This window comes from Empidonax traillii, unplaced genomic scaffold (genome assembly GCF_003031625.1).
Source record: "Empidonax traillii isolate 1590-97213 ecotype Southwest subspecies unplaced genomic scaffold, ASM303162v1 scaffold1021:size208000, whole genome shotgun sequence".
Lineage (NCBI taxonomy): Eukaryota > Metazoa > Chordata > Aves > Passeriformes > Tyrannidae > Empidonax > Empidonax traillii.
In genome coordinates, this window is record NW_020956214.1 from 131,217 (window position 1) to 144,393 (window position 13,177).

The 13,177-nt window shown below is 42.2% G+C and overlaps 1 protein-coding gene across 2 annotated transcripts; it reads left to right on the plus strand.

The window, feature by feature from the left end:
- Positions 1-8,045: 8,045 nt before the first annotated feature.
- Positions 8,046-11,493, plus strand: LOC114068251 (potassium voltage-gated channel subfamily D member 2). 2 transcript variants are annotated; one of them, XM_027904215.1, is made up of 2 exons: positions 8,046-8,151; positions 10,316-11,493. In XM_027904215.1, exon 2 carries the CDS (start codon positions 10,375-10,377, stop codon positions 11,491-11,493), a length of 1,119 nt encoding a protein of 372 aa, XP_027760016.1. In that variant the 5' UTR covers positions 8,046-8,151; positions 10,316-10,374. The 2 variants fall into 2 exon arrangements, with proteins under 2 accessions (XP_027760016.1, XP_027760015.1); XM_027904214.1 differs by lacking the exon at positions 8,046-8,151 and adding an exon at positions 8,829-9,166.
- Positions 11,494-13,177: the final 1,684 nt, after the last annotated feature.

Here is a 13,177-nt window from a genome sequence, read left to right on the forward strand (position 1 = left end):
CTGAATACCCCTGTGCCCACACCAAGCCCTGCTGAAGCTCATGGTACTTACAGTGACAGCAAATTTTGTATTAGCTGTTTCTACAGACTCAAACCAAATGGAGGATGAAATATTAAATTGCTACTTTAGCAGAGAAACCTGTATCACAGCCTAAATTAATTAGTAAGTTTTGAAAAATCTACAACAAATAGGATATGTGTTTTATGACCTTTTGCTTCTCTGAACAAAGCCCCAGCCTTTGGGTCGAAATATCTTGTAATAGTTTTGTCTGAAAGGGGTTAATATTTCTTTTTTATTGTTTTGAAATTACTTTTTGCTTTGTTAAATGCCAAAATTGGTGAAAAATTAAAAAAAAATGTAAAATTTCCAAATGAAATGTTTCTACTAAAATTTTATTAACATATTAATTTGTTTTCATTCTTTTCTTTCAGTGGTGCAATCAATGAATTTTACCTCTGTGATCACAAACAACAGTGCTTTGGGTTTTTTTAGTTTTTCTTTTCAGGCAGTGAACTGAAAAAGAAATAAAAGCAATTATTTGCAGTTCTACTACTCTACTACCAATCATAAGATCTTTTATTTGAAAAGCTACCTGCTTGTCAATTACATATCCAATACAAAACAGAGAAAACCAGAAAGCAATAGTGGTAATTTATCTACCTCCACAGTTTTACCATGAAAAATGTACTTCTCTACAAAAACTTTTTTAGACCAAGCTTGAAATGACACAAACGCACGTTTCCTACTTTTCTGTAAGAGTGTATGCATGTACAACTCTCTCCATCTGTCATTTCTGTTTTATACAGAGTCATGATATTTACATTCCAACAAACCAAATGGCAAAATATCTATTATTCAGCGTAACACTGGATTTTGTAATTTCCTAAAAGGCTGAGGGTATTTAACCAGATACTGCAGTTGAGCTTTCCATAGCAATGAAACACAACTGGAAATTATGAATTCAGAAGAAAGGTGGGAGCATTTACGATGTGACATTATAACTTTAAAAAAAAAGAACACGAATTCTTTAGTGCACTTTGTTCCTATTAGTCAAAGAAAAGAGATCAGGAGAATCTTTATAATAGAAAAGGTGTTTCTTTCACAGCAGAAAGATTTCTTCAGCGATAAAAATTACATTAAACACTAATTCTACCTTTGAAATAAGCATTTTTCTTCATAAATCAACAAATCATTGTGATAATAAATAACCTATACTGTGCTTGGTTTTCATGATAATGTTCTGTAAAACCTCCACTGCACTAGATTTGTACATACCCATACATGCACGCAAGTCTATTACAAAATGTTTTCCTGAGATCCCCACAATCTACAAAGTGCTTGAGCTGACATGGACTAGGGTCTAAACAGAGGATACGCCTCTGAAGACCTGGTGTTCAAGAACAGCTGCTGATCTACACACACCTCTGGCTAGTAGTAGCAGCTACTTACATTAGCAGCTCTGGAAAAACTGAAGAGGGATTCTCACTTCTTATTTGTAATTCTTTGATGTAATTCAGGGTTATGGCAACAAGGCAAAACCAAACTTTGTCCTATTCCTTGTAACCAAAGTTTCACCTAAAGGCAGAGAAATGTGGAAGTCCACAATAAAGAGAATGGAAGAGAATGTGTCCAGATCTCTCTTTTCTTGAGTAAGCTGGACAGAAATTCTCAGAATTAACATATCAAAATAAGGATAGATGGTAATCTGTAGCTTGGTTTTCTAGGTAATTCAGCAAATTTCCAAATAAAGTGAATTTTTTTCACTTTATTTCTCTCTACACTTTGTCAAACTCACAGTCATTTTCAAATGTCACTTTAGAGGGGTAAAAAAATTAAACAGCTTTTATAATTTCATGAAAACTGGCAAGTGGATGGAGAAAGACACCTTATTATTATTTGTTGTGACAACAGCTAATGAGATTACCCTTCCTTAGATATTAGACAGGCGGGAAATCAGAAATCAATGGTTATGATGCACACAGTACTACTCTTTTTTTTAAAAGCTTTCCATGTTACATTATCTTCTGCCCTAATTGCTATAACCAGAGGATGAATTAGAGGAGTATGGTATGGGGTTTGGAAAGATTGATGTCCCATCTAGACAACATTTTCATTCAGCATAACAGCTAAAATTAGATGACAAAACTCATTGTGAACTATATGAACACTTTGCAGAGGCTGAGAGCAGAGCAGAAGCTGCAAATGGACTTTGACCCTTGCAGAATGCTCATTGATTTTAGGACCTTTAGCTAAACAAGTGGTTTTAAGTTGTTTCTTCTAACAGAGTTGTACTTCTATAAATGGCCCTACTGCCTGATGTTTCACCATTCTGCTTTCTATTGCTTTAATGTGAATTAGATTGAACAGATCTTTTTTTTTAAATTCACATAGTGTATATTAAATGTCTAGACTATAATTGCTATAGTGCTGATGCTATTTTATGTTGTATCATAAAGCAGTCCTTTCGAGTGACTGAGCAATGCTAAATACATAACTGGGAGGAAACTAAAGATCTGACATTGTGATCGTTTGGTTCCTTATGATCTTGACTCAATAGGTTATAATTCAGTTTAGATTTTTTTTTTTTTTTTGCTATTTATGAACAATGAAACTGCAGCAAGATAATGTTTTTACTCGGTAAACAAAGCTACAGCTTCCTTACGAAACAAGCATGATTTCACTGAAACATAATTCTTTTAACTTGGACAGCAATAATTTTGTGCAAGCTGGCAGACTGTCTTAGCAGCATAACTTATAACTGAATAACCTGTTCTGAAATCTGTCTTCGAGGTGAAGTATTGTTAAACAAGAAATAAAATATATTTTTTAACTCTGTATTGAAGCTAAATAATTAATAAATCTAATGCCTCTCTATGACATGTATCTTTTGGGAGTATGTAAAGCATAATGACCCTAAATTTAGGACCATTTTGAATTGTAATGTCTCATATTTATGCCTGCTATGTCCAGATGACATCCACTAAGAACATGACATCAAGCCTAACTAACATGTTTTCCAGAACTTGTAAACTGTCCACACTTCTACCCTCATTTATGCTCCAGGGGAATAAAACTGTTATGAAAAAAATGCTAGCTTTTCTGATTTTTTTTAAATTTTATTTGAAAATTATTTAATGCAAAAAAAAATCATGGGTAAAGTTTCGCTTTTGTAGACAGACTACAAGACGTTTTATTTCATCTTTTCTCTCTGCTGGAAGCTTGCACTCAACACTCACTACAGCAATGCCACCAGGAACACCACAAAAAAAAATTACTTCCTCCCTTAGTTGGAGAAGTAGCTTGCTATAAATTACTGCTTTTTCATTGCTGTTTATGCAATTAGAAAGCAATCATTAACATAAAAGAAGGTTTCTATTTCCTGTTCTGAACTCTGGTACAGGGGCTATTAGCAATTACTGCCATAAAAAGTGCCCCTACAGGCAACTCTCCAGATATTCTCAGTTTTGAAGAGTTACCAGCTACATGCCAGTCTGCCTGACCTCAGGCTTCACTCTTTTCCAAGAGCTGGCTGGACTAAGGAAGTGATTTGTAATGCAAGATAATAACTTTATTCTATGTACTAACTTCTGAAAAATGCTCTTTATTCATCTGTACTGGTGAATAACACATTGTTTCTATTAACTATATTTTTTGCACATATTCATGTCTTTCATATAGGATTCCTATAAAGCTGCTGAAACTTGAAATTATGTAAGTTTTGCTGGAACAGAAACCAGTTATTGAAAATGGGTAGGATACAACTCCAGTCGCTCTCAGTCAGAGCCGTATTACCCCTCTTTGGGCACTCTCCACCCTCCAGAGCAGAGGCAATCCAGCAACAAAACAGTTTAGAAAGAATTTGCAACATAAGAGAGATGGGACTAATTAGGCAAGGAGCCATTGATCGTTGTGAGACTTTTGCAGGAGCAGAGGAAGGTGGCTGGCATCCAAACCCTACATTTCCTGGAATACAAAGAAAAAGGAGTACCTAAACTGGTAATGTTTGGATGCAAATTGAAAGATTGCCATGCTGTGAGCATGCTACAGAGAAAAGAAAACAAAAGAGTTACGTCAAAAACAAGACTACTCTTTTATTTTGTTTGTGGAATGAAAGGGGAGTATTTGGTGACACTGGAGATTCTTCATGGGATTAGGAATGTGGCTACAGTGACATGGAATAAGTCAGGCAAGAGGCATCCTTGTCAAATAAGACTTCTCAAAGTGCTTCAGCACAACTAGGAGCCTGAACTCTAGTAATTAATTAGTTTTCTGCTTTAATTCACTGTTTGTCTATTTTTCTAAGGATGCGATACTAAAGACACTTGAAGTCCAGAGGAGTTTCCCTTTGACTTAGCAAACTGGCTTAGGCTCTCAGTCTCAGGAACATTCTGCCTGAAGTATCTAAGGCTCCTAACTTAAGGTCCACAGTCATCCCAGACTGCCTTTTATAGTCAAGGGATACCTGCCCATATATGCTGAGATTGTAGGTAGGATAGATTGCTCTCTGGAGTTTTCTCCCTCTGTTGACTCCATGAAGTCAGGGGTAGTAAGCTCTTCATTAGGTAGCACAAATGTTTAAAGGTAAAGTGGTTGAAATTTGGCTCATTATATACATGTGGACAAAAGAGCTATCTGTATGAAGATACTATATGAGATAAAACATGAATTCAAAATGAGAAATATGTATTTATCTAATGAAAAAATTAAAAGTTTTTATTTACCATTTCACTGATGGGTGACATATCACTAATTTGAAAAGGAATTCCCAGAGTCTAATATGACTAATACATAGTTTAGGAGAATTAATCTTTTATATAGTATCCTGTACATCAATAAAAACAAATGTGATTACTACATCAGTATTTGTTGGTTTAGAGCAGATAAAGTACAAGTATTTGAGATCAGTTTTTTCTTTGGAAGAATGTAAGGTTTTCTTGAGATGATTCCAAGTACTGACTTTACGTCACTTTAAGAAAAAAAGAAACCACAATGCTGACAGCTCTGCCTTCTTATTTCATCCTCTAAATCTGTAACAAAAACATAAAAAAAATTTTCCACAGAAACAAGGGTCTTTTTCTAGGTTAATGATAGCAATACTAAGCATCAGGTTGACTTCAGAATTTAAAAGAAATGGTTCATACTGTGCACTTCCCACCACAGTATACCTTAATCTCTGACCAGTGAGAGGTCATTTTTTAATGTCCAGAGCAATGTCCGTTTCATGTCCGTTTCTCCATATAGAAAGGATGCCAAACAGAGTGACCTGAGCCTATTTTAGCCAACCCCCAGAAAGATGTTTTTTTGTCTTGGGAAAATTACCAAAAACCTCCCACTTTTTCTGTCTGGCCATAGCACAAAAAGCAGCGAGATCTAGACAAGACAAATCTACAGAGGCAAGGAAACTGAAAACTACAGCTATATCTACACTTGGGCTGATTGCAAGTTTGACCAAAGCATTTTTTTATTATTATTTGCAAGGTAGAATCAAAGGTTTTCCTCTGTGAGACACATTCTTAATCTCATGACCCAGTTCTTCAGTGTGGCTTTGAGTAGCACTCTAGAAATCCTTACAGACTTTTGCTACTTAGAAGGTCTCAGGAATGTTCCCTTCATTTAAAAAAAAACCTTTCAAATCAGAACACAAAAACCCCAAACCTCTTTTACTCAGACTAAGAAGCACTCAGACCTTCAAGCAAGAGGTCTTCAATATGAGAAGAGGCAGATCAGTAAAATATCCTACTAGTGGTAACCAGAGCGGGTTTTGAAAGGAATTTTTGTATTTTGAAGAGGTAATCTTGGTTCTATACATAAATTTTAAAAGTCCTTTCCATTGGTTGACCAAATAGTACATAAATATGTGGTGGGTTTTTTATGGAAGGTGTTCTTACTGATTCACAAGGGGAAAAATAGCATCTATTCAAAAACCAGTTATCTCCATATGATTTTATTCACTTGGTACTGAGGGTACAAAAAATTATAAAAGAATGAAGGAACTGTGAAATTATCATCTAATCCAAAGAAGAAGCAAAGAAAAAAGTTAGATGTATGGCTGAATGCTGAAGTTAAGGCTTACAAGGTGGTTTTAAATATCTGTAGTGTTCTTTTCTCAAAAAGAAAGACAACTGACTTCATACCAAAGGAATTAACGAGAGGATGTACATGTATATTCAGCCTATAAGAAAATTTGTGATTTCAAACATTTTAAATACTTCTAAAAATAATTAAAAAAAAATTAAATTCATTAATGCAAACTTATGCATCATAGCTGTTATCTTCTTTAATCCTTTGACAGTTCTTTGTGCCTTATGACTTCAGAAAGAATTAGAAACAGCTCATACTGGAGTCCATTGTGCACTCCCCTTAGAACCACTTCCTTCTTTTCCTACAATTACTAGGATTTATTTTCTTTGCTTGAAAATAGGATTTTTGTCTAATTTGAGTCCCTGCTATTTAATTCCTACTTGAAGTCATAATCCTCCATGTCACATCATACCAATTTCTTTGTACCCAATTCTGATTTCACAGGCAGGATTCTGACTTAGGAAGAACTGAATACTTAGGTGCACTTTACATACCAGAATCTAGTCTTTCAGAAACATACAAAGTAAGGAATGCTGCAGACAGACAATTTCAAGGCATTAAACTCAAGGTACAATCTGTGAAAGTTTGAGCTCATGTTTATCACTTTTCAATAGTATATTAATTAAGAAGTTAGTAGAGTATACTGTATTCTTTCCAAGATACTGCTTCTGAGAGATGTCTCTCTGATACACAGGCTGTTCACAAAAATTTAAGGTGAGGTGATCATTTTTCTAAATAGTCAGTGGTGTCAGTAGAGACACTCCCCCCCTATACAGGGAAAACCCTTTGCTGCAAGACTTCTATTCTGGAAAATCTGCAAAGAGAAAAGCAACTGAAAGCAGTAACTGTTTTCTGTAAAGCTAGGCATATTGAAAACATAAGAGCAGTTATTTATTACAAAAAGAACCTATAGTTGAAAAAGAAACCTCTTAATTTTCAAGAAAGGAAGTCCTGTATTGTTGCCTCAGTGCTGAACTGACAGGATCATAAACTGGGCTTTATTAATTGCTACAGGACTGCCTTTCTGTATCATCAAATAAAAATCCCTAATGGGAAAAGAATATTCACATCACTTAAAGCTCAATATATGTAGCTGACCAACTGATTTCAATTTAATGGATTTATAGGACATCATGTACTGAACTGCTGAACTAGAAAAAAACCCAACAAAACAAAAAACAAACAACTTCAGGAAACGTACAGAAATTATCCTTTATTTTATGTGATATTTTATTTCAAGTGACTTGATATACGCAATCATCATCACAAATTTTATCAGGTTACGAACTGCACTCAAACACTTCTAAAACCTTTTCTCTCTGTACTTTCAAGTTCTTGTAGGAGCAGCTTAGAGACTATAGTACTGAGAGCGTTCATCTTTTTCATGGGACCTTAGTCAGAAGCAAATATATACTGAAGCAGAGCATATTATTAAAATACAGAAGAGAGTTAACTCTCAAGCTTCAGTGTGTATTTTGTTTATTTTCGGTTGGGTTTCTTTGGCATATACCTGAAGGAGGTTATCAGAGAGAAAGGTTTGCTTATAAGATCTTCACATATAAAGGAACCTATGTAATCCGCGCTTCTTTCGGAAACCTCTTACTACCAAATGGAAACACAGGCAAATCAGAAGGAGGAATACCTTCTGGTATCTTGTTGCAAGTCTGTGAGGAAGACACTTCTGGTATCTTGTTGCAAGTCTGTGAGGAAGGCGCTTTAAACATCTTGAAAAATACAGACCGTTCCCTCTATTTATGGGTACTATCAGAGCGCCACGCAGAGCTCGGGAAATTACGTGCCCATCTACCTCGGAGATCCAGCGGTTCTGCGAACTCGGCAGGGGCCGGAGGCGGCAGAGCAGGGAGTCCGCTGGGGCACACGCGATACTCGGGGCGGGGGGCGCGGGGGGCGCGCCCGTCCCCGCAGCGGGTCCCCGGCGGGAGCTCACTTCCCGTCATCCACGCGCCATCTAGCGTCGGGGAGAGGGGGGCGGCTTGGCACGGGAGCGGAACGGAGAGGAGGAGGAAAAGGCTCCCACACCCGTCCCAGCTCTCGCCGTTCCCAAAGCTGGTAAGAGCCATTTGGATATTGCAGCCAGAACTCCGGAGTGGCTCGGGGCGGGTTGTGAGGAGCATCGCCACGCTTCACTCCCAGGCGTCTCATCCCCCCCTTCTTTTACTGAACCGTTCCCCTTCCCTTGAAAGCAGCTAGCGCTCCCCAGAAATCCCCTCGGTACCTCACCTAAGCCACTGCCGCCGCCCCGCTCCCTGCCCAAAACACCGCGAACTCCAAAGGGTCTGTACGCCGCTGCTGGCGGAGGGGTTGGACCGCGCGATCCCGGCCCTGCAGAGGCACACACCGACACCCACCGACACACACGCGCACACAGGGACACGCACCGACACACACGCACACACCCCGACACACGCACATACACCGACACACAGGCGCTCACACAAACACATACACACGCACACGTAGGCACCGCCGCGCTCCCCGCCTGCCCTGCCGGCGCAGCCGCCCGCAGCCCCTTTGTTCCGCCCGCGGAGCGATGCCCTGCCCGCCCGCGCTCCCCTGCGCCCCGCTCCGCCACCCGGCGCCCACCGCCCCCGTGCCCCTCGCCCGCGGGCGGCGGCGGGGTGGCATGGCCCGCCCGCCGCGGGGGAGGCAGCGGGAAGCCCCTTCCCCGCCCCCGGCCGCGCCAGGGCCTCGCCGCCGCCGCCCGCAGCCCGCGGCAGCCCCGCGGCAGGGCAGGGGCAGCGGCCGCAGCCGCAGCCGCGCCTGACAGCGGCTCCGCGCCGCAGGATCCGCGCCCCGCAAGGACGTGCTCCGCCGAGCTGCCAGGCGCGATTACGTTGTTTTTTCCCCCCACCCACCCCTTGAACTTGTTGCTTGGCGCTCGGCGGTGGCGGAGGGGGGTGGGGGTGGGGGAAAGCCTTATTATCGATGTCCCTTTGGATGCGATCAAGCTTTCTCAGGAGCAACTACTTCCTCGCCGTTCCCGGCGGGGCGCGGAGATCTAGCGGCAGAGCCCGTATTTCCAAAAGTCTCTATGCAACTGAGCGCTCTCGCCAGACTTTCACAGGTAGGTGCCGCAGGCTGGGCACGTCCGGAGGGATGCGAGAGCTGAGCCGAGGGGAATGGGCGAGAGGAAGGAGGTGGGGGGACGAAGGGGGGACATGATGCACCGCCGACCGCTACGGCACCGCGCGCCCCTGCCCCGCGCCCTCCTCCGCGCCCCCCGCCCGCCCCGGCCTCCCCCGCCGCCAGGGAGCCCCTGCCCCGCTCCCACTCCACCATCAACCTCCCCCGGCTTCGCCTTTCACCGCCCGCTCGGGCGCTCCCGGAGATGCCCCGTGCACCCCACCTTCTGCGGTCGCCTTCAAAGCTCCCGCTCCTACCCCTGCCACGACCGCCGGGGCTCTGCCCGGCCCCGATGCCTCGTCCGGGGAAAAGCCCCACTCTGCCCCCTCCCTCTCTGTGGGGCTCTCGCCGCTGCCGGCGCCCCATCCCCTGCATCCCTCTGCCCTTCAAAGCATTTCCTGCACGGAAAACTTGCCTTAAAGTTTAATGCTGCCGCCCGGAGCTCCTCCCCCTGCCCCTCCGGCACCCCCGGCCCCTAGCCGGGCTCTGGAGGAGTCCCCAGGGCGGCGATAAAGGTCAGGGAGAGGATTCATCCTGTCGCTGCTTCAAGGCTACCGCCGGGAAGGGGGGCGGCCCTCCCGGCCCATCCCCTCCGCCCCGCCACGGTGAGCGGCGGCGGCGCCCCGCTGCAGCCCGCCCGGGAAGGGCTCCGCTGGCTGCCGCGGCCCGGCTCCGGCGGCGGGCGGGGAGCGAGCAGAGGAGGGGCGGAGGGACCGGCTGCATCGCGTGTGGAAAAAAATCTCCTTTCAGGTGGCTGCACAGCTGCACCAGAGCTACTAGCCAGCTCCAGGGTCTAGTGCTTTGAGGACCCTTGCTTCCATCCAGGGGCCTCGCATGGAGACCTTGTATCCAAAGGAGCTAGCTGTTAAGAGTACCTGCTGTGAATACATGGATTTCCAAGTGCTCTCATTTATTGCTCTAATTGTCTACCCAGTGCCTGGAAAGCATATTCTGGGGTGAAAAATGGGAGGAAATGAAAAGGAAGCAAACAGGTTTTTGGTGAATACTGAAAATCACAATAGTGTTCAGAAATTCACCTGCCTCAAAAACATGTGAGCATTGGTATTTTTCTTTTCCCTCTCTATTTTAGTACCTGGACCAGAACTGTCTCTAGATTGACTCCCTTAGGTGTAATAGGCATTTGGAACCATGGCAGCAGGAGTAGCAGCTTGGTTACCCTTTGCCAGGGCAGCGGCCATAGGATGGATGCCAGTGGCCAGTGGTCCCATGCCAGCTGCTCCACGGCAGGAGAGAAAGCGAAGCCAGGACTCTCTAATTGTGCTGAATGTGAGTGGCATCCAGTTCCAGACGTGGCTGGACACCTTGGAGCGCTACCCTGACACTCTTTTGGGCAGTTCAGAGCGGGACTTCTTCTATCACCCTGAGACACAGCAGTACTTTTTTGATCGGGACCCTGACATTTTCCGCCACATTCTCAACTTCTACCGTACCGGCAAGCTTCATTATCCTCGCCAGGAGTGCATCTCAGCTTATGATGAGGAGCTGGCCTTCTTTGGTATCATCCCTGAGATCATTGGTGACTGCTGTTACGAGGAGTACAAGGATCGCCGACGTGAGAATGCTGAGCGCCTGCAGGATGATGCTGACCAGGATAATGTACCTGAGAGCTCCTTACCCTCAATGACAGCTCGTCAGAGGATGTGGCGGGCCTTTGAAAACCCCCACACTAGTACACTGGCTCTGGTCTTCTACTATGTCACTGGTTTCTTCATTGCTGTCTCTGTTATTGCCAATGTGGTGGAGACAGTGCCCTGTGGGGTAAGCCCGGGTCGCATCAAAGAACTGCCCTGTGGAGAGCGATATGCAGTGGCTTTCTTCTGCCTGGATACTGCCTGTGTCATGATTTTCACAGTTGAATATCTGCTACGTCTGCTGGCAGCCCCTAGTCGCTACAAATTTGTGCGCAGTGTTATGAGTATCATTGATGTGGTGGCCATCATGCCATATTACATTGGCCTGGTTATGACAGATAATGAAGACGTCAGTGGGGCTTTTGTGACATTAAGGGTCTTTCGTGTCTTCAGGATCTTTAAGTTTTCCCGCCATTCACAGGGTCTGCGTATCCTGGGGTATACCCTGAAAAGTTGTGCCTCGGAGTTAGGCTTCCTCCTCTTCTCACTCACTATGGCCATCATCATCTTTGCCACAGTCATGTACTATGCAGAGAAAGGTTCATCAGCCAGCAAGTTCACCAGCATTCCTGCAGCCTTCTGGTACACCATTGTCACCATGACAACACTGGGGTAAGTGCAGCTGGTGTTTGGTTACAGCCAACATTTCAACAAGTGTATTGGCATGAACAGAAAACATGCAATTTAAAAAGATGTTGATAGAAAAAAATGCGAGGGTAAGTTTTTATTACAGAACTTTATGAATACAACTTGTCACTTCTTTCCAAGTGTTTTACAAATGTAAAGGAGTTAACGGCATTGCTAAAATTAAAATAACACAGGCCCCAAAACTGCAGATAAACTGAAAAAATAAATAACGAAACAAAGCAAAAAAAAAAATCTTGAAACGCTTTGGTCTTGGACAGTGAAATTGGAATACTTTATCAGTATCTGTGGATTTTAATGTATTAATGTATTTGCTGGTAGGACTTGATACCGTGTTGCTAAATTAATAATGATTATAAGGAGAACCCAAGTGTAAGCATTTAATTTGATCAGTATGTGGATCTGCCATTTTGTTTGAAGTGATGTATTGATGTAGACTTGGATATTGAGTTCGGTATTACAAAATGATTTGTTTTCATGCGAATTATATCTTATCTTCCCGTTCCTCATTGTATGTAAGACACTGAACACGTTTCCTTTGATTTTCATGGACCTGCAACTTTTAAGTGACAGGTGAGCTACACTGACTGGTGACAGACTCTGGAAAATGATCTGAGGAAGTGTGAGGCGTATGACAGATCAAGCATGTGTCTTTAAACATAATTCTTATTGCAGTATAAATTGTTTCAGAGAATTAGGGGTTAAAAAGGGTCATTGTTGACATTAGAATCCAATGCAGTTTAATGGGAAGAGGAGAGAGAGGATGATTTTATGAAGTCTCTGATACCAGAGTCCAATTGTATCAGCTGATTCTGTACACCAAGTTAAAAAATGCATTTGTCTGTAATTATAACAGGCACTTAGAAAGTTGACTAATTTGAGATGACAATTTTTTCCCTGTTCTTAATTTTGAGGTGTATAGTATCATCTATGAAACTGAAATTTCTTGCTTCTTTGGAAACTGTCTAGTTTTTTAATAATTGCAGATAGTAAATGACAAACTTTTCACTTTCATGCAGGCAAAGCTCATCATTTTGTTACCATTTTGCCACATTTTGTTGAGATTTATGAAACATGTATAACTCTTAAATTTAACAAAATGAAAGTGCATTATTAAACTATTAGGAAAAAGTTGATTTATTATGTGCAATTGTAATTTAGTTGGGAAACGCACATACAAAATCTTGAAAAAGATAAAGGGACTGTCTTATGCCACCATTTTTTATGCAAGGCTTTTATCTTCAGCATGATATAACAAATGAAGATAAATATAGTGCATTGTAAATATTTCATTCTTCTTGTAAGGGCAAGTTATGCTAAAAAGGAGTGACAAGAGCTTTGGGGATTTTAAACGGCTTTTTAGGTTCCTGGGGTTTTTTTTTGGTTTTCATTTTCTTCTGATAGTGGCAAATGGGAAGTTACACATGCTAACTAGTTGCACAGTCCTGATGCTGATACTTTTTGCCATATATTTTTAATTAGAACTGTGATGATTTCAAGAAAGCAGATCTTAAAAATTTACTGATATTTAGAATGTATAATGGTATTATAAAAGAACAGAAGCTGGTCTGTGGGGTTTTTTTGTAATGAAAGGTATTTTCTAAGTAGGTTGTTTCCACTCTTATGGACAATGTGAAAAGTACTTGTCCATGGTA